Source organism: Rhinoraja longicauda, chromosome 23 (genome assembly GCF_053455715.1).
Source record: "Rhinoraja longicauda isolate Sanriku21f chromosome 23, sRhiLon1.1, whole genome shotgun sequence".
Taxonomy (NCBI): Eukaryota; Metazoa; Chordata; class Chondrichthyes; order Rajiformes; family Arhynchobatidae; genus Rhinoraja; species Rhinoraja longicauda.
This window is the reverse complement of record NC_135975.1, coordinates 12,541,705-12,563,131: the sequence shown is the minus strand read 5'-3', so window position 1 is coordinate 12,563,131 and position 21,427 is coordinate 12,541,705. Positions and strand designations below refer to the sequence as shown.

Genomic DNA, 21,427 nt, shown 5'->3' with positions numbered 1-21,427 from the left:
CAACAGTGTTGGGATCAGTGTTACAAATGAGTTTCCAATGATGTGGGGAGCAGTGTTGCCAACAGCCTTGAGAATCGTGTGGAAACAATGTCTGTAAGCAGTGTCTGAACTTTAAAGCTTCCACGAGATCCTCTTTCATTGTCTCACTTTCTGCAATAGACTCTCTTTCATTGTCTCACTTCCAACCAACCAACCCAGCAGCCAAAGTTTTTGTAAGGAGACACTGTTCATGACCACAACTAGGCCTCCTTGCTGGAGATTCTGAACAAGGTTGGAATCATGGAGTTCTCCACAACCTCTTTGTCCTATATCCTGATTGATCGAAAGACAGAGCATGGAGACACGCTTTTCGGCCCACCTAGTCCATGCTGGCCATCAATCACCTATTCACACTAGTTCTATGTTATCCCACTTTCGCATCTACTCCTGACACATTAGGGGCAATTTACAGAGGCCAATTAACTTACAAGCCCAAACATTTTGGGACATGGGAAGAGACCATATGGAGGAAACCGACACAGACACAGGGAGAACGGGCAAACTCTACAAAGACAGCACCTGAGGTCAGGATCGAACCCAGGCCTCTGATGCTGTGAGGCAGTAGCCCTACCAGATGTGCCTCTGTGCCACCTTGCCTATCTATACTATAGACTTGCTATAGACTATTTTAATTTCATATTTCTCTATGCTTTGCTCATTCTGGTACCTGTATAGATGCCTCTTAAATGTTGTTGCTGTTTCTGCCTTTAGCACCTCCTCTGTAGCTCATTCAAGATACCAACAACTCTGTGGGAAAGGTCTACCCTTTAGTCCCTTAAAAGCTCCTCTTTCTCACCTTAAACCTATGCTCTCTATTTTTAGACACCCCTACAATGGGAAACAGACTCTGTTTACCAATCCTATCTATGCGTCTCAATTTTATATCATGTCACCTCTCAGTCATCTTTACTCCAGGGAAGGTCCCAATCCATCTAATCTCTCCTCGTAACTCAGCCACATCCAAACCAGGAGATCATCCTTGCAAATTCTTGCTGCTCCCTTCGAGCATAATCGCATCTTTCCTGCAAGGTGGAGACCAAAACTGCACCGAACCAATGCTTTTGTTCAACTGTAACACAACATCCCAATTCTTGACAGTGCTTTGGCCAATGCAGGCCGACTTGCCATATGCTTTCTTCACCACCTTTCTGACCTCAGGGATCTAGATGATTGTACCCCAGGATAACAACAGGCGTATAAGTTTACAGATCAACTGAACAACACTCAACAATACTCCCCAGAGAGTATTTCTCGGGGCCCTGCCAATTAATACCTGCCCTGGTTTAACCTCTCACTTTTTAGCCATTTGCTTCACTCAATCTAAGATGAAGCAAATCCTTCCTTTTATCCATCTCTTCCTAAATTGTTTAATAATAACAGCCCAAGAAGCTCACCTGCCCTTTCCTGAACCAATCGCCTTGAAGAAAATATCAGTGAAGGTTTGGGTCGTGGTCCCCAGAAACAGGCAGCCTTTGAGGAAGGGCTGGATGCTGGCCCTGCCTTTCTGCACTGAATATTGCTGTTGCACTTCGCAGCATGTATTGAGCATCTGGAACTTTGTTTAGTTCAGAAGCCATAGTTTCTGCAACACCTTTTCTAGATCAAGGTGACTTTGCCGCTATGATTGAGAACATCTTTGGTTCATGGTATGACAGATGACAGAATGGCTCAGATGAGAGTGGGATAGATGAGAGGTGTGTAGGAAAGAACTGCAGATGCTGGTTTAAATCGAAGGTAGACACAAAATGCTGGAGTAGCTCAGCGGGACAGGCAGCGTCTCTGGAGAGAAGAAATGGGTGACATTTCGGGCCGAGACCCTTCTTCGGACTCTTCAGGGATAGATGAGAGTAAGGTTTAGCCATAAAGTAGTGCCAATGATATCACAATGTTCAATTGAGTGGGTATACCTGGTTCTTTGAAGGGACGGGTTTTCCACGTTGTATCTCTAAAGTGAAACTTCAACTACCCTTATATTCAAAGAAACAAGCAGCCCCATGGAGAGGAAAGGATGGCTTCCAATGCAGACCAGCCCTACTCTCCTCTTGTGGATGTTTTGTATAACCAGAGCGGCCTCATTGGGAAAGGCTGCCTGTTCTCCTTTATCATCGCTGTTTGATCAAAGACAATGTGGAAACTCCTTCAGGTTCCTCTGAGTCGCAGCTGAAGCACTCCCTCGTAGCTGTGAGCTGCTCACATTCACCACGCGCCTCACGCTGCAGCTGTGTGATGGCTTGTTTCCTTTGTGATTCCCCCGTGGAAGTCTTGATCTTACAGAAGCAGTGATCTTACCAGCAATTCTCCCTTCACTAAATCCTCCAACACGTGTCGACGTCACAGAGCGCTGCGAAGCGCAGTTGCATGAGCAACACATCTTGCCCCCACTTTCTCATAAACCTAACTGGAATCTTTGATGACTGGCTCCCGTGTTGCTGGCAGGAACAATTCTAGACCGTAGCAATCACGTGACAAGGAGGCACAGGCTCCGTGCAACTTGACTGAAGTATCCTTAACTGATTCCAAATAGGGGCTATGAGAGTCCTGGGGGTGGGGGGGGATTGAGGACAAAAGGAATCCCGGGATAGAGTGGGATGAGGATGGGAGGGTCCCTGAGGCATAACAATGGCACGAAGGTCCCCGGGAATGGGCAAGGGTGGAAGGGTTCGAAGACAGACACAAAATGCTGGAGTAACTCAGCGGGAGAGGCAGCATCTCTGGATAGAAGGAATGGGTGACGTTTCACGTAGAGACCCTTCTTCAGGCCTTTCTTCAGTTCTTGGGGAGAGAAGGAGAGCAGTTGGGTCCTGGGGGAGTGGAGGAAGAAGGATCGATGACAGAGGGATCTCGAGGTTGGGACAAGGGGCCTTAGCAATTCCAAGTCAATTTCCAAAAAAGGTCATTGGCTTGAATGAGCTGGAGCCGGTTACGTACACTCTGGGACTTCCCCAGTTGTTAGTGAGAGGGGCTTTGCTGGGAAGACTGTGACAGTCCCACCTTTATTGGTTTTGAACCCATTGCCCAGGATGTTGCAGGGTTGTGCATTCTAATGTTAATTGCATTTTTTTCTGAGTGAATGTGATAAATCATTTGCCCAATTCAGAAGACAGTTAAGAGTAGCAAAGTTGGTATAGGTTCACAAGCAACAAGGCCTTGGAAAAAAATAAATGTCCTTCTTTACGGCACATAATAGAACAAGATCAGTTTTGTTGCATTCTGAGAATTGCATGGCAAAAAACTATGATTCGAGCTTTCTAACTTTAATTATGTCAATTAAATTCCCCTGTTTACCAGACACTAATGACAGGGTGTCTAAAGTTACCTGTACATCTCATGTTATCTGATGTTACCTGACTGACAGATGGAGCAGCATTCTCCAGCTGGCTTGTACTGGTCTAAGCAAGTGAGCTCTGGACAGGTGACCTCCTTACACTGGACATTCCCATCCTGCCGAGAAAAAAGAATTCTTTGTGTTTTAATCCGCACATTATTCAGACTCTGCAATTAGAAAGGCAGCATGAACAGAAAATCCACCTGCAAAACTCTGGGCAACAGTTATTGGGGGACTGGTGGTGTGGAGAATAGGTCCAGAGTTGTAGGGTGGGACAACTCTCTGGAGGATGGAGTTGGGATGACCAAAGTGGGGGAGGGAATTGGCATCCCTGGTGAACCGGGCTATCCGGCAACAAATGGGGCTGTATGTAGCAGATGGAGGTGGGCTGACCCGGGCCAAGTGGAGGTGGGACCATTTATGGCGGACAGTGATCTCCTGACTGGCGCTATCTGTTGAAGATGGGTCTCTCTATGGCGGGCAGGAGTGGGGCCATCCATGGCTATGGTGGGGGGGTGGGTGGGGGGGGCTACCATTGGAGAGCAGCTCTTTCCTTGGCAGGTGGGAGTGGCAAGATCAGTCAGAGCAGGAGGCGCTGTGCTGGGCCAGGCTATCCAGGACAAGTGGTCCAAATATCGGAACACAGGCCACAACCCCACTTTGCATTTCCATGCATGAATCAGGGCTTCAGTTGGCGTTGGTTAATTTTTCATTAATATTATTCTCTCCTCTGATCTAGTGGCCAACTGGTCGAACCACTGATCTCCCACGTCCCCTTATGCATTGCCAGGGAGATATCTCCCGCCCTTGAGTCTCTTCCCGAATCTCTTTTAAATTGAAACAAGACTCTGAGTGCATTAGGGACTAAACTTTCAACATCTGAAACTGGTTGCTCACTACTCAAGTTTCCAGTGGCCCCACCTAATAGGGTCTGTGGTCCAATGCAAGGCAGACTAAGCCTAGGCTGGCTTCCTGCATCTCTCAGCCTCCCGGAACTGTCTTCACTCGCATTGACAATACAGTTATACCTTTGCAGGGTCCTCCTACCTCACACGAACATTGTGCACAGGCTTCCGGCTTCCAGCTCTCCCCATCAGCTCTTCCATTGGCACAGCCTGCCATGCAATCAAAACAAGCAAGTTACCAAACCGCAGAGCTTTGGGATAGGGTAACACAGACATGGAGCAGCAGAGAGGCACACACATGAATGAGCATGAGCAGAGAGACACACACATGGAGCAGCAGAGACACACACATGGAGCAGAGAGAGACACTCACATGGAGCAGAGAGACACACACATGGAGCAGCAGAGACACACACATGGAGCAGCAGGGACACACACATGGAGCAGCAGGGAGACACACACATGGAGCAGAGAGACACACACATGGAGCAGGGAGACACACACATGGAGCAGAGAGAGACACACACATGGAGCAGAGAGACACACACATGGAGCAGCAGAGACACACACATGGAGCAGGGAGACAAACACATGGAGCAGAGAGAGACACACACATGGAGCAGGGAGACACACACATGGAGCAGGGAGACACACACATGGAACAGGGAGACACACATGGAGCAGCAGAGACACACACATGGAGCAGAGAGAGACACACACATGGAGCAGAGAGACACACACATGGAGCAGAGAGACACACACATGGAGCAGAGAGACACACACATGGAGCAGAGAGACACACACATGGAGCAGAGAGACACACACATGGAGCAGAGAGACACACACATGGAGCAGAGAGACACACACATGGAGCAGAGAGACACACACATGGAGCAACAGAGAGACACACACATGGAGCAGCAGAGGAGCACAGATATACTAACAAACACACTGAAGCTTTACGTTTGACAAAGGGATTCATTTTTACTGGAGTTAAGACTGAGCAGGCAGTTGTAATGGCTATGAACTAATTGGGTGGTGTAACAAGTGGAAGGGGCTGAATGACCTTGACCAGTTGCTGTGCTTCATGCACTAACCACACAGTCACAGCATGAACGTTACGGTCTTAATAAGTATTTTTCACACTTATTACGCTCTCAATAAGTATTTTAGCACGTATCTGGAACTAGCTGTCCAGAGGAATTAGTGACGCCAGACACAATAACAGCATTTAAAAGTCATTTAGGCAGGTACATAGATGAGAAAGGTTTAGAGGGATATGGGCCAAATGCGGACAAATTGGACTAGCTTATATGGGGCATCCATACTAGAAAGGTTGGGCCGAAGGGCCTGTTGAAAGGTTTAGAGGGATATGGGCCAAATGCGGACAAATTGGACTTGCTTATATGGGGCATCCATACTAGAAAGGTTGGGCCGAAGGGCCTGTTTTCCACATTGTATGACTATGACTCCGTATTTCACGAAGAATCGCTAATTAATCAGCCCGACATCTTGCTTGTCTTTTCTGCACTTAACAATATTTAAATATTAATGGTGTAATTATTCTAAGCTGATGCTGTTAAAGGGGGAAATAGTAAGACACCTTATCCCACTGAATGCCCCTTTCTCCACCGCTATGTTGTCCCATCCTGTATTATACCCTCAATGCCCCCCAGGTACGTGACTGCCACGCTCCCAGCCACACAACTAGCTCTGTATCCGGCCACGCTCTAGCCACCTCTGAACCCATAGAACTGGAGTGGAAACAAGTCACCATTAATCCCGAGGGACTACCGCAAGGAAGGTAGGATAAAACAAAGCATCATACAGGAATCAGGGAATCAGCACATGTGAGGTGCACCCTGAGGTCCTCTGAACCCTGGCCTTATCCACTCTGCTCAAAAGTCAGGAAATCAAATTCCTGCCTGCTCTCTTGTTCCCTGCACCACCCACATTCCCAGAGACAACTATAATGTTTGAAGGGTCCCGTCCAATTGATAGACACAACTTGGGATTAACGAGTGTCAATCGAAGGCACACACACCAAACAGATCAACACCAAGTCCTGTCTCCCACCACTTACCTTGAGCACACTGTGGGCAGCAGTTTCCTGGTCTCTGCACAGCATCCTTACAGCTGAGAGTCGGGCACTGGACTGATGCACAGGATATATCTCCATTCTTCAAAGCAAGGTCATGCATCTCATCAGCCATGGGCTTCACCCACAGATTCAAACTCAAGAGTACAACTACCTCCCAATAACCCATTACACATTTTCATCATCCCACCCATCTGTGAAAGATGCTGACTCTGAACTGTTGATTCCTTCCCTCCCCGCCTACCAGAAGGTTCTGACTCTCTCCCCTGCCTTCTGAAGGTGCTGACTTTCCTTTCTCCTCCTCTGAAGGTCGTGACTCTCTCTCTCTCCCTCCCCTCAAGGTGCTAAATCCCTCCACCCTCCTCTGAAGGACTGATTCTCTGACTCCTCTCCTGAAGGTCTGTCTCTTCCTCTCCTACTGAATTTGTGACTCACCCTTCCCTTCCTCCCAAGCACTGACCCTCCTTTTCCTCCTGAAGGCGTGACTCTCTCTCTTCCCCTACACTGGAAACCTGGCTTTCTCTCCGTCTGCCAGACTCTCCTACCCGCCCCCCCTCCTCCCTGGAGACCCTCCCCTCCCTGGAGACCCTCCCCTCCCTGGAGACTCTCCCCTCCCTCCCCCTCCCCTGGAGACCTGATTCTTTCCCCTTCCCTTGACAGTGCCAACTCTCAGTCTCGTTCACTCACCAGGCACACGCAGGATGTGCAAGTGTCAACGATGACCGAATCTCCGTTCTGAAAGGTTTGCCCATTATACCTACAACCTTCAACAGGAAGAAGACAGCTGGTAAATTGTTTCACATCTGAGACCCCAGCCCTGAAATACCTGAAAATTATTCCCTTTCTTCTGACCATCATGTTGGTTTGTTAGGATTAAAATAACAAATTAAAACCTTGCTCCATTCTATCAATTTACAGATAAAAGCCCTAAACTCAATGCCCTCCCGCCTCTTCTAAATTGCTGTACTGAGATCATTAACCCTTGGTCCATTCGTAAAATGGGTAAATTTCTCCAAAGTTCTCATGGTGTGATCATCTCTAAATTCATGACATTCATTCCTTTCAGCAACACACCCATCTCCAATTTAATTTTTCTATCCATAATTGCCCATGTTATTCCCTTTTCAATTTACGTCTCAAAAGGTAAGATCTCTTTAATTCCCACAAACTCCATATTGTTAATTCTCTGTTTTTTTTTTACCCTATTAATGAATTTCTCTCAGTGTTCTCCTATTCCCACCCTTTGCTAACTTCATCCTACTTCTCTGCGAGATCACTTGCTCCCCGTTACGACTCTCATACTTCCTATGCTCCCTCCCAATACCCAACAATTTTATACCCCCTGATCTCCCTGCTCTACTACCCCCCTCCCTCCCCTCTGTCACTCTCATGAGCGCTCTTCCTGCATTTCTTATCTGGATAAGTGCAGAGATACTCTGGGTTGATGGGAGAAGGCAGGCAGCAAGCTGTGGCAGAGAAATGGAAGGGAGTGTAGAGGCATACACAACAAGGCTGTATAAGTTCCAGTTCCTTGTAGTTGCAGTCCAGGGATAGAGTGATTAAGAGATGAATGAGAGTGGGAAGTTTATGGAGACAGTTTCTAATGAAGAGGAGAGGCTGGGTTATCTTAGATCTCACCATGTGTGCCTGTTACCTTTTGGTTTTGATACCCTTTTGAAAGTTTACATTGTAATTAGACTGAGCTAGTTTCGGGGAGCAGTGAATGGGGAGCAGGCTGTACCATCACAAGAAGAACAGCATTGACTCGAGTCCGGGGCTGGGTGCTGGCAGCTCCCAGGGTCTGGACAGTGCAGCTTCGAACAAGACACGGCACCACCTTGGCATATACACAGCTGGCATCCAGACTGCCAGCTTGACCCATCCACGTGACTCATGCCCATTTCATCCATACAACCTGGAATGAAGAAAGAAGTCGTAAAGACAATGAGCAAACATGCAGCAGAGTGAGCTACGAGTGAGCTAAATAATGGGGAGGCACATTCTGAGAGCAAGGGGTCATTAGATGGAGAGAGAAATTAAAGAAATTGGTACATAAAGCAGCTAAAACTGCAAAGAAGATTAATGTCAGTACCAGTCAATACATTCAAGCATAAATGATTTTCAGCCTCAAATGCAGAACATATTAGCAAGAAGCTGCCCAAATTATTTCCCAGTCTATGCATCCATTCCCTTGTGTGCTATTGTCAGAGTCTGGATCCAATAATTATCCTGACACAAGGCTTGATGTTGGGATTACCAGGGGGTCGGCAATGTGTTACACAAACTTGGGGCATTTTCAAAACCGAAATGCTCCATCAGGATGTTGTGATCAGTATCGTCCAAGTCCAGAGGCAAATGCCAAGCTTTGTCTGGAGAAAGCCAAAAGTGATTGCAACTCTACATTCCAAAGTGAAAAGAGACCAGCGCAAGAGGGAAGGTGGAGAGAACTGGATATGCTCAGATACCAACCATTAGTATTAGGTTTTGCGCACAGCCCTTCAATCTTCTCACATTATATCAACCACAGAAATCAAAGTGAATGCACAAACGCAGCCTGGTCCAACCCCTCCCTTCATAGCTCAAAGCAGCCCCTCCCTTCCCCAGAGCCCCTCCAACTTAGCCCCTTGCTTCCCTGCACCCAACACAGACCCTTGTCCGCCCACAGCCCGACACTGCCACTCTCCTCACCACAGCCCCTCCTCTTTCCACAGTCCGACACAACCACTCCACTCTGCAAAGTCCCAGGCATTCTCTCCTTTCCCTCCACAGCCATCCCCTCCCCAGAGACCTACATACCCTCTCCACAATGCAGTCCAGGTCACCCTTTGTACAAACACAGACCGATCTCCTGCCTGACCATCCCAGCCCAACACAGTCTCTTCACCTCACCTCTGAGCTGCCCCTTCACCTGCTCCAACAGGTGGCAGAGTAGTGCTCCTGATGGTGCAGTTGCCTCACAACTCCAGTGCCCTGGCTTTGATGTTGACAGGTCTCCCCAAGTGCTCCAAATCCCCCTCACATCCCAAGTCGTGCTGGTTGGTAGGTCAATAGGCCGCAGCAAATCACTCCAAGTGTAAGTAACGTCGGTGGAATAGAGAGGTGTCAATGGGCATGTGAGAGAGATCAGGTTGCAGGGAAGTAAGAGGGGGGGATGAGATTTGTGGGGTTGCTCTGGGAGCAGGCATTGTCTTGGCTGGCCAAATGGCTTCTTTCTACATCATAGGGTAAACGTGGAAAATCAACTTCTCCCTTCCTGTGGTCCTAACCAACAGTTTGTCTCCCCTCCCATAGCCCAAAATAATCCCTCTTTAGTGCCAAAGATAATCATAAAATGCTGGAGTAACTCAGCGGGACAAGGCAGCATCTCTGGAGAGAAAGAATGGGTGACGTTTCGGGTTGAAACCCTTCTTCAGACTAGTCAGAGGAAAGGGAAACAAGAGATACAGACAGTGATGTAGAGAGATATAGAACAAATGAATGAGAAATATGCAAAAAAAGTAACGATGACCCGAAACATCATGCATTCCTTTTCACCAGAGATGCTGCCTGTCCCAATGAGTTACTCCAGCATTTTGTGTCTGTCCGGTTTAAACCAGCATCTGCACCTTCTTCCTATGCATTAGAGCCATTACAGCCATTCTTCCCTCCACCCCCCCCCCCTCATCCCAGCCATAATCCGGCCCCAACGAGCCAGACTTTAAACCCAGCGAGCAGGCAAAGTGAAGAGGTTGACTGGGAAGTGCTAGTAACCGACCCTGACACATGACATGGCGGCCTGTCGCTCGGTCGTACCACTCGCTGAAGCAGGCCCCGCAGCGATGGACCCGGCATTCCGCGTTTGGGAACCCCAGGCACTCCGTGTGCCGGCACAGGTCAGGGCAGCTGACTGGCTGAGTGCCCATCGGGCAGCCCAAGTACCAATGCAGCTCGAAGCAAAACCTAGGAGGCAAGAGAAAGCAGGCAAGGGAGAGGTCAACAAAGCAGGGACAGGTTCATATCATCACCCTGCGCACGAACATTCGTGATTAGTAATGGTGTCAGGGGTTACGGGAAGACGGCAGGAGATTGGGGTTGAGAGGGAAAGATAGATCAGCCATGACTGAATGGCAGAGGAAACTTGATGGGCCAAATGGCCTGATTCTGTTTCTATGATGTATGAACATGAACATTGAGAGCCATGGGATTAAATATGGAAGGCTGAGGGGTTACCACTTTAAGGTTTATAAAATTATGTGCTGTAAATAGGGCATAGTTTTAATGTGAGGGGGAGACATTTTTAGTCTTTTTCTAAAAATCTAAAACTGGAGGGCATAGGTTTAATGTAAGGGGGAGAAATTTAAAGGAGGAGAAAGTTATTTTACATAGAGGATGGTGGTTATATTGTGCTAGCTGCCAGAGGAAGTGGGAGAGGCAGGTACCATTAAGGTATTTTAAATTAATTTTGACAGGTTCTTGGGTAGGAAATGAGCAGAAGGATACTGTCCTATTGCAGGCAGGTGGGATTAACATATATCGGCATAATTGTTAATACGGATGAGTTGGGTCTTAGAATTTTGTATCACAAATTATAATCAGTTCAAGTACTGGTAGCTAAAACAACAATAATAGCAACAAGCAGCATTTATAAAGCATCTTTAACATGGTAAACTGTCCCTAAGTGTCCCTAAGTGTTTCCCTAAGTGTATTACCAAACAAAACATGACATTGAGGTACATAAAAATTATATGGGGACAGATGACCCCGTATAGTGACTAGTCAAAGAAATACATATTAAGGAATGTTTTATGGAGGAAAAGATAGTTAATGAAGGCAGTAAGGTAAGCTGTGGAAAGGTTGAGGTCTGGACAGCAAGGAAATGGCTGCCAAAGAGTGGACTAATTCCTAATTGTCTGAAGCAAACCGGAGAACCACAAGATCTTAGATGAGAGGTTAGGGAGACAAGGCCACAGATGGATTGGACTACATGGATGAGGATTTTAAAATCAAAATACTGTTTAGTTAGGAGCTAGTTAAAATTAACACGTGACGGATTGAAGGGATGAAACAGAAATTAGTTTACTATAGGCAAAGCAGCAGTTTTACATTTAGGAGAGAACAGATAAACCATAAAAATCAAACAGCAGTGTGTGTTTTATCTATATAGGGGCATAGAGGCAAGATTTCTGCAGTTTATTTACACAATCCATCCAAAATCAATGCAATGTTAAAGATAGTGACATTTTTAAGGATAAATTATGTTCCGTGCCAACCAACATTCTGCAGACTTTTGCTTTAGTTTAACAAACACTGCACTGCAGGTCGGCACCAGCTCAACCCCAGCCACAGCCTGGAGTAAGTGTAGTGTGGGTTCTGCTGATGGACTCAAACCACCCCTACCCTGGAGTAAATGTAGTGTGGGCTCTGCTGATGGACCTGGGCACAGCCCCAGTATACCTGGAGTAGGTGTAGTGTGGGTTCTGCTGATAGACCAGGGCACAAACTAAGCTGTACTGGAGTAATCACAGTGTGAGGCTCTGGTAATTGTGAACTTTTGCAGTACATCCAGGAACTAAAAAACAAATGTTGGTTGTTTTGAGCATGAAACTAAAGAGCACGTTTCTGCATCTGAAGTTAACTCACAATTAGGTTTTTTATAGCTTTATAAAATAGTTCTCAGTAAATGTTAAATCAATAATGTTAAAAAATGTTAAATCAACGGGCGTCATGGTGCGTAGTGGCAGAGTTACTGCCTTACAATGTCAGAGACCCGGGTTCGATCCAGACTGTCTGTACGGAATGTGTACGTTCTCCCCGTGACTTACGTGGGTTTTCTACGGGTAATTTGGTTTCCTCCCATACTCCAAAGACACATGTTTAAAGGTTAATTGGCTTCAGTAAAGATTGTAACTTGTCCCTAGTGTGTAGGATAGTGCTAGTGTACGGGGATCGCTGGTCGATGCGGTGCGGACTCGGTGGGCCGAAAGGCTTGTATCTGCACCGTATCTCAAAACTAAACTAAATCACACCACCTTCATTAAAAGTACTGTACTGGGACCATAGTCAAACAGTTATACAAGTACATAGTACATTAGTAAATAATTAACAAGTACATATTCTCTATCCCTACCTGAGGTCAGGGGTCACAGGAAGCCAGATGCCATCGTCTTTCACTGAGGATATGTCGGGGATATATCCGCTGTCAAAAGGATGATGTGAAGCCCACTTCTGCTCAATGTGCCGGATGAGGGTGATCGTATCGTGCTGATCAGTGGTCATCCAGTTGTGGGCAAGCCACCAATCTGGGAGTGGGGTCACTGGGGGGCAGATACGTTTAATATTGAGGAGCAGCTCAGTGTTTGCCATGTACAGCTGCTGCTGGACAAAGAAGTAGAACCGCATGTGATGAGGACCTCGGAAGAAATAATTGCAGTTGTCTTTGTCATACCCCTTCTCATCAAAACCAAACATGTCAAACCCATTCTTATCCAAGCCAAACTTGTTGTATCCGTAAGTGTTATAGCCACCATCAAAGAGTGACTCGATAACTTCCACCTTAACATTAGGCAGGTAGGTCTCATCTTTCCTCATTCCAAATGGTGTGACCAGAGACCGATTGAATCCATACCGATTGTACCCTGAAACATCAAATCCTTCGATGTCAAAACCGTCCCGATTGAAATGGTCTCTGCCGTAACCATTGCAATCCCAGCCGCTGCGATCATAACCCTGCCTGTCATACCCATGAATATCGTAAACTCTGTGTGTGTCTGGTTGCGCATCTTGATCAAAACCTTTCCCGTCATAGCCATCCTGGTCACGGTGGAGAGAATCGGAGTGAGTGTAGTTGCAAGGGGCACCGAGTGTGACTGGCACGTACACTGTGCAAAGCTGCTGCTGAGATAACAAGAGGTCATCCGGCGCAATGTCAAACGGCTTCATCTTCACGTATCGGGACTCACATGGGTAACGGGGCAGACCAGTGGGGCTGCGGTCTTGCCAGTGACTCCACAGCTTATCTATAAACGCATAATGAGACAGAAATATTGGATCATAGGCACTGAACGGTGAGGCCATGTGGCCGCCTACCCAGAGATGGAAGAGCGCGGAGATGGCTTCCATTTGAATGGAAAACTGGGTGAAGTCTTGTTCTGCTAATATCAACTGAATGTTGATTGCATCTGGAAGAATGATGGACGGGTTGAAGTGACGACGGAGGCAAGGCACCCATTCACTGTCCTGCTGGAAAGGGTGATGGGACACGCAGTCCGTCTCAGACTCTCCGTTTGCCCCAAAGAAGTTTCCCTGCCAAGCCGTCGAGCTTTCCATCAAACCCGCGTCAATGGTCCACTCAAAATATGGGATGCTGATGTCACATGATATCTTCTGCAGTTCTCGCTCCATCATTCGGAGGAAGTAGCGGTGCCAGGGCAGGAAGGTGGACACTCCATTGGCCTGTGGCGAGTACTCTGCCTTCAGCTTGGCAAACTTCTCCCAGAAACCTGTTGGACCACAAGGAAGTGTTAACCATTTTTCACTTGTGCCTTTATCTCCTCACGGCACCACAAAGCTCCTCACAGCCAACGAAGCATAGAAGGCTCTGCAATGTTTGAAGCATGCTGCCAATTTGGGCACAAAAAGGTGTCTCTAAACAACAATCTAATGACTGAATGGTTCACTTGATTTTGTCATGCTTGAGCAAGTATAACCAGGGAAGGACTGTCAATGATCTAAATATTCTCCAAATGAAACACCCTGGTAACATGTGGCTTTGGATTAAATCATTTTAGAAGATGACCTTTGCTGGGCCCTCCTTGTGGGGCATCCGTTTCGCACAGAGGGTGGTGGTGGTAGTTGAATCAAAAACTATAACAACATTTAAAAGCCACCTGTCACAGATACATGGCTAGGGAAGGTTAAGAGGGATATGGGCCAATAGCAGGCAGGTGTGGACTAGTGTAGATGGGGTAGTTTACTCTAGCATGGGCAAGCTGGGGTTGAAGGGCCTGCTTCCAAGCTGTATGTCTCTATGACTCTATGGATGCCACATCTCCATTGGATTTACTGTCAGAGAATGCACCAACCAGTGTGCAGGAGACGATAAAGCAGTTTGGGCTAGGACGAGGTGTTGGAATGTCATTGTGGGCTGAAGGGAAAGGAGGAGGAACCATCTTGTGGATAGCTGTTTCTCCTACCGGCAAAGGTTGTTGAGCGACAGCGTGCATGTTAATGATGTCAATTGTAAGGTGAATGTTAGCCAAGAGAACTCTTCCCCTCTTCTCCCAACAAGGCCATGCAATATTTTACCTGGAGCTGAGAGGATGCAGCTTGGTGAACCATCTGATGTGGAACAAGGCACCGTGCACCCATGTGAACACTGCACTTGTAATTGTATACACACGAGCAGGTTCAAAAGGTCAGGCATCGGACACAGCGCCATCAACATTCCCTCAGAAAGCACAAGGCCAATGCATTTGAGCATGTGCAGTATTCTGCACAAATATACTTCCCAAAGCCTTTCCAAAGACTTAAAACACAACATGAATGCTTGGGATTATTTTCCACTTGGCCTGGACATGTGAAACTTTAACTAAACTGAAAAAAGTATAAGAGCCCACATATCTGCACCTCACTCAACCCTGCACATTCACGCCTTGCCAATTGCAGTCCAGTATGTTCCAGACTCAAAATCCACTGATATTCACCAAGACCTTATTAGTACTGTGCAAACCTGTGATCTCTGCCATCTTAATAAATAAAAACACTTACAGAGAGATCACTACTTCCTCCATATTCCACCCACCATCCTGGTTTGCAACCGGAATTGCAGTTCCTTTACCATCGTTTTGTCAAAATCATTGAAATGCCTGCACCCTACGTATCAAGGTAGCAGCTTCACCACACAGAAAGCAGTGGTTCAAGAACTGCAGGAAATTAGGGGCTGCCATTAAATGTTGGTCATGCAAGAGACACCGTGCGTTGTAAATGAACCAACAGTACATGCCCACAGATGACAGGCGGCATGTGTAGTAGAGACTGGAGCTTACCCCGTTTGAAGTAGAGATCACGTATTGCTGCCTGGTAAACCATCATTTCCTCAGCCATCACGTCGCGGATCTCCTTGCGCTGGCTGACATGCCGGCAGTTGCACTCGATCACCCCAGTGTAGCTGCAGAGGCAGATCTCACAGCCGTACTCAAAGGACTCTCCGAAGCGGTAGGAGCGACCATGGAAGGTACAGCCACAGCCCTGGCTGCACTGGACATCCTCACACCGCTGGCCAGGCCTGAAGCTGACCACCTCTCTCCCCAGCTCACCTCTGTTGAGAGCCTGGCAGAGAGAGGTTGGCAGATATTCACAGTGATAGGTGTAGGCTGCAAAGAACCCGAGGTAGTTGAAACCCTCTCGGTTAATCCCGACGCAGTCAAACTGGGCACGGTTGTAACCGTCCGCGTTGAATCCTGCTGCATCAAACTCTGCCCTCGAGTCGTGCTCCCCCTTCTTGTTGTGGCCAGTGAGGTTAAACGCAGTGTCCCTGTGGAAGCCATCGCGGTCGTATCCCTGCCTGTCAAATCCGTACTTGTCGAACTCCCGCCCGTCGCTCAGGCCGCTGAAGACCTGCCCATTTGGACCAAAGAGTGCAGGCCCAGACCGCACGGGGTTAAAGGCCACCACTTTCCTTCCACTCCGGTCCAGGCTGGATACGTTGTAACCATAGCGATCATAGCCCTCGTGGTCGTAACCAATCAGGACGTCGGACAATTGTGGGTGCCGGTAGCAGCAAGCTCCAACCCCACACCTCTCCCTGCATTCCTCACCGGTCACAAAGTTGTTGCTGTTGCCGCCACAGCCACTGTAATTAAACTCTTCACACACACCTGAGCTGCTGCTGTAAAACCAGCGTTGTGTGGGAGCACTGTGTCCGTCCTTGCAACGTCCTTCAACCCGAGGCAAAGTACAAACCTGCAGAGCCAACCGAGGAGCAACAAATGGTTTATCTGCCAAATGGTCACCAGATATGCCCTGCACGAAGGCACTAAAATATCTGACCCTGGATCTAATAACACTTCTTATAATATAATATAATATAATATAATATAATATAATATAATATAATATAATATAATATAATATAATATAACATAATATAATATAATATAATATAATATAATATAATAATATAATATAACATAATATAACATCATATAATATAATATAATATAATATAATATAATATAATATAATATAATATAATATAACATAATATAATATAACATAATATAATATAATATAACATCATATAATATAATATAATATAATATAACATAATATAATATAACATAATATAATATAATATAATATAATATAATATAATATAACATAATATAACATAATATAATATAATATAACATAATATAACATAATATAATATAATATAATGTACTATAATACAATATAATATAATAATGGAATATAATAAAATAAAATAATAATAATCATAATAAAATCCATGAGCGATTTGGAAGAATTGGAAGAGAGATGGGCTTCAACACGACACGGTGGCGCAGCGGTAGAGTTGCTGCCTTACAGCGCTTGCAGCGCCGGAGACCCGGGTTCGATCCTGACTACAGGTGCTGTCTATATGGAGTTTGTACATTCTCTCCGTGACAGCGTGGGTTTTCTCCGAGATCTTCGGTTTCCTCCCACACTCCAAAGGCGTACAGGTTTGTAGGTTAATTGGCTTGGTGTACGTGTAAATTGTTCCTAGCGTGTGTAGGTTAGCGTTGATGTGCGGGGATCCCTGGTCGGCGCGGACCCGGTGGGCCAAAGGGCCTGTTTCCGCACTGTATCTCTAAACTAAACTAAACTAACGGAGCTTGGGTCGACATGGACAGGCCTATTATGAGGAAATAGGGCAAAGAAGGTCTTGTAGGAGGGTACTGAAAAAGGATGGGCCACAGTGGGGATGTTTGAGTCCTAGAGGGATGCATCTCATGGCTAGATGGCGAGACTGTGATGGACGGACCCACTCTGTACTTCCAATATTCTCAGTGTCTCGACCGTCACCATGGGCTGTATGTTTACTATTTTCTACAAAGACGAATACTTTCAGACATTTCCCTGAACAATTCCGTTACCTGGACCAAGTGATCTTCACACAAGTGGCCTGTCGATGTCCCGGGGCAGTTGCACGTAAACCCTGAATGTTGTGTCGCGGAGTCAGAGGTGAGAGGTTGGCAGACACCCCCGTTCTTGCATGGGTTGCTCACACAGGGATCTAGGAAGGAAGCAGAATGTTCAGAAAGCCCATGGCTGCTGAGAGAAGGGACAAGAACAAACTACTGTGTGTGGAGCACAGGTTCCCTAACCTCCCTGCCTGGAAGGGAAGTGAGAACGTGGATTAATGCCTCACCTGAAAAACGTCACCTCTGACACAACAGAGCGACCCAGTGGGCTCTTCAGAGGGCAGGACTCCCTCAGTCCAGGCTTGTACGGGGAGCGTGAGCCTGGTTTACGGGCTTACATCCCAAACGAGACTTGGAGGCACCAGCTACTGCTTCGGAACCGGAACGGTCCTCGACTGGGCTATCTATATCTGATAGTTTTAATTTTTATTGACTTTTTCAGGAACTGCTGCAGCTCTCTGAGGATCTGTTCAGTAACATAGACGAGGCAGAAGAAGTGGTTGTGGTGGATTTGGTTTGTCAAAGATGTTTCAATGAGGTCTCGTGCAGGAGGCTGGTTAACAAGATCTGAGAACACTGAATGGGAGGGGGAGCGGGAGAGGAGAGGAGAGCAACATAATGACATGGATTGAGGTCTGGTTTTGAACAAAGGGGTGGGAATAAACAGATCTTTCTCAGGTTGAGCTCTGGCCCTGGATGTTCATGATGTATATCAGTCAGTTGGCTAAGTGGACCAAGGTCACATTTCCAAGTTTGTAGATGGCACAGAACCAGGTGGAGTTGTGAGTGGGAGGGGGGATGTAAAGAGGCTTCAGGGGGATACAGACAAACTAAGTGAGTGGGCAAGAACATAGCAAATACAATATACCCCGTGGGAAAATGGGGAAACATCTACTGTGCAGCACAAACTAGAAGACTTTTTTTTTTGAACGGTGAGAGATTGAGCATTGCTTATATTTAAAGGGAACTGGATATCCTTGTTCACTTGCCACTGAAAGCCAACATATTGTTGCATCAAATAAATCAAGCGATATCGGACAGTGCAGAGAAATGGAGACGAGGTTGAATACCAGCCATGATTGAATGCATGGCAGAGCAGGCGTGAGTGTGTGAGAGTGCAGACCACAATGCTGGTACGTCCTACGTTCTCAAGGCGAAAGAGACAGAGAGAACAAGTCAAGTAGTTAAAGTATAGACACAAACAGCTGGAGTAATGATCGTTTCGCGGAACACCTTCGTTCAGCCCACCTGAACCTGCCTGATCTCCCAGTTGCCAGCACTTTAATTCTCCTTCCCTTTCCTACACAGATCTTTCCATCCTAGGTATCCTCCATTGCCTGAGTGAAGCTAAATGCAAATATGAGGAACAGCATCTCATATTTTACTTGGGCAGCTCACAGCCCAGTGGTACGAATATTGATTTCTCTCACTTCAGGTAGCCCCAGCATTCCCTCGCTCTCTATTCCTCCTCCACCCAAATCACACTCGTTTTCACCATTACAAACAGCTAACAATGGCCTGTTTCCTTTATTATCTTTTCTTTTTTACATATCTTTTATTCATTGTTCTTTATTTCTCCACATCATCGTCTATATCTCTTGTTTTCCATATCTCTAACCATTCTGAAGAAGGGTCTCAACCCAAAACGTCAGCCATTCCTTCTCCCCAGAGATGCTGCCTGCCCTGCTGAGTTACTCCAACCTTTTGTGTCTATCTTTGGTTTAAACCAGCATCTGCAGTTCCTTACTACACAAGGAGTTAAAGTAAACTGGTAACAGACCTGAGTTAGACCACACGTGGAGTGCTGTGTACAATTCTTGTCTCCACATCATAGGCAGGATGTAGAGGATTGGAGAGAGTGGAAAGAAGATTTACAAGGATGCTCCTGGAAGTCAGGCACAGTCTGGATATCTTCTCTTAAAAAGCGAAAGCTGAGAAGGTGACCTAACAGTAGTAGAAATAATGAAACAGTATGATAGAGAAGTTTTAGAATAGTTGTACTTGTATGGATGAGCAAGCCGAAAGGCTATCAATCCCGAATGGTCACCAAACTCTGAATGCAGCATTTGGAAGCATCCTTGAGGATAATAAGAATGTGAGTTTGCCAATGCAGCAAGTGTTTGAAGCAAATAGTACAGATGCATTGCAAAAGTATTCGGAGAAACAATTGAGGGAGAATGGAGCAGAGCAGGGAGTAATGCTGTTAGAAATGCGTTTCGAGGCAGCTCACAGTGGAGCAAAATACCAGAATGGCATGGATGGGCCATGTTTCTGTTCTGCATCTTCAATGTAATGCTACATAATCAATAACCTTGATGTGAATCCAACCCTTGACATGGTGTAAGGGGCAGAGCACACCTTCCCTCCTCCTCGACCCACTACTTACTCTGACAGGTGGGGCTGGCACTCTGCTTTGAGCACTGTATCTCCCCCTTGGTGCAGGCACAGGTGTTGCAGGGGTCCAGGACCCATGACTGGCCGTCCTCGTACTGCCTTCCCTGCCACGAGCACACGGCCTTCCTGCACTCGCACGCCTCAAGGTGCTTGACTCGCAGCAGCAGGTCGGAATTCTAAACAGGAGAGGAAAGCAAAGCATCACAAACCCAGACCTGGAGGTGCAGAGCTTGCCTGGTCAGAAAGATGTGCAGACACTTGTTGGCATCATGACTTTGAGGAGGTGTGACCTTTCACCATGGTTACAAATGGAATACAGTGCTGCAGAAGGCTGTGGAGGCCAGGTCAATGGATATTTTTAAGGTGGAGATTGAGAAATTCTTGATTAGTACGGGTGTCAGCCGCTATGGGGAGAAGGCAGGAGAATGGGGTTGAGAGGGAAAGGTAGATCAGCCATGATTGAATGGCGGAGTAGACTTAATGGCCTAATTCGGCTCCTTTGACGTATGAACATAAATGCGATGGCAAAGTGTCTTGCTGTGGCCAAAGCCATTTGGAAGCATGACCTTTCACTGGGGTCACTTGACGGAGCCAGGATCAGGAGGAGAGACAGCCTCCTACCAGTGTCACTGCTGGGGGACTTTGTTTCATAACTTGTCAAATCCAAGCCCACAGGAGAGAAAAGGGAAGAAGCCAGCAAGAAAACAACTGGAAAATTCAGAACTCAGCCTCATCACTCACAGCAGGGTCCAGTAATCAAAAGCTAAAATTGGAGCTCACTTTATAGTTCTTCAATCGAGTACTGGGCGCAGCTTCCTGACGTCTACCCCAGGGCACTGACATATGTTTGCAATGCATTAGATGGGTAGCAAATGTGAAATTGGAACAGCCCTTTTGCACAACCGGCCTTTGGCAGTGGTTAAGAGAATCGTATCCCAGTGAAGGATAGCGCTGGTGTAACTGTGCAGCACTCACAGTCAATGTCTGTGGAATTACCAGCACTGACAGTCTGGGAAACTGTACCCAGGGAGAGGCAGTCTTGGGAACTGTACCCCAGGGAGAGTCTGGGGAAATGTAGTGAAAATGCATATTTTGGTGTAGGTTACGTACCTTTGAGCTTGGCTTCCACCTACCTGAGCTTTGACCATGTCCAGCATTCTGCTGAGCGAGGTCACCGTCTCCTCCAACCTCTCTAGTCGCTGCTCTTGGCTTCTGGGTTTTAGGCTGTGGGTCAACAGTGAAGCCTCAGCATCGTTCTGCTGCTGACCATCCTGACTGACATCAGACAAGGACATTGAATGTGCGGAGACATCCTCATTGAACTGAAATTCCTCGTCTGAATCAGAATAACGCTCCTCAGCCAAAGAATATGGCAAAGGTAAGGAATCTGAGAAAGAGATACCAAATCATCTCAAACATGTACAAAACCAGTCAACAGAGCCATAAACTGAACAACACAAACATCACAGTGTGGTCACTAATTATACCGATTACCCTGTAACTT

General features: G+C 46.7%; 1 protein-coding gene across 3 annotated transcripts in view; it reads right to left on the bottom strand.

Moving 5' to 3' along the window:
• kcp (kielin cysteine rich BMP regulator) overlaps positions 1–21,427 on the bottom strand; it is a 106,932-nt gene that overhangs the window by 66,225 nt on the left and 19,280 nt on the right. For 2 of the 3 annotated variants that reach the window (XM_078419626.1, XM_078419627.1), the window contains exons 4-14: positions 21,057–21,310; positions 19,916–20,099; positions 17,482–17,621; positions 15,391–16,306; positions 12,474–13,845; positions 10,122–10,306; positions 8,109–8,282; positions 7,055–7,131; positions 6,353–6,449; positions 4,412–4,479; positions 3,384–3,480 (exon numbers count right to left, since the gene is read on the bottom strand). In XM_078419626.1, the coding sequence (XP_078275752.1) occupies positions 3,384–3,480; positions 4,412–4,479; positions 6,353–6,449; positions 7,055–7,131; positions 8,109–8,282; positions 10,122–10,306; positions 12,474–13,845; positions 15,391–16,306; positions 17,482–17,621; positions 19,916–20,099; positions 21,057–21,310 (3,564 nt within the window). Of the gene's footprint in view, positions 1–3,383; positions 3,481–4,411; positions 4,480–6,352; positions 6,450–7,054; positions 7,132–8,108; positions 8,283–10,121; positions 10,307–12,473; positions 13,846–15,390; positions 16,307–17,481; positions 17,622–19,309; positions 19,474–19,915; positions 20,100–21,056; positions 21,311–21,427 lie in introns of those variants that run through there. The other variant, XM_078419628.1, reaches the window with a different exon arrangement.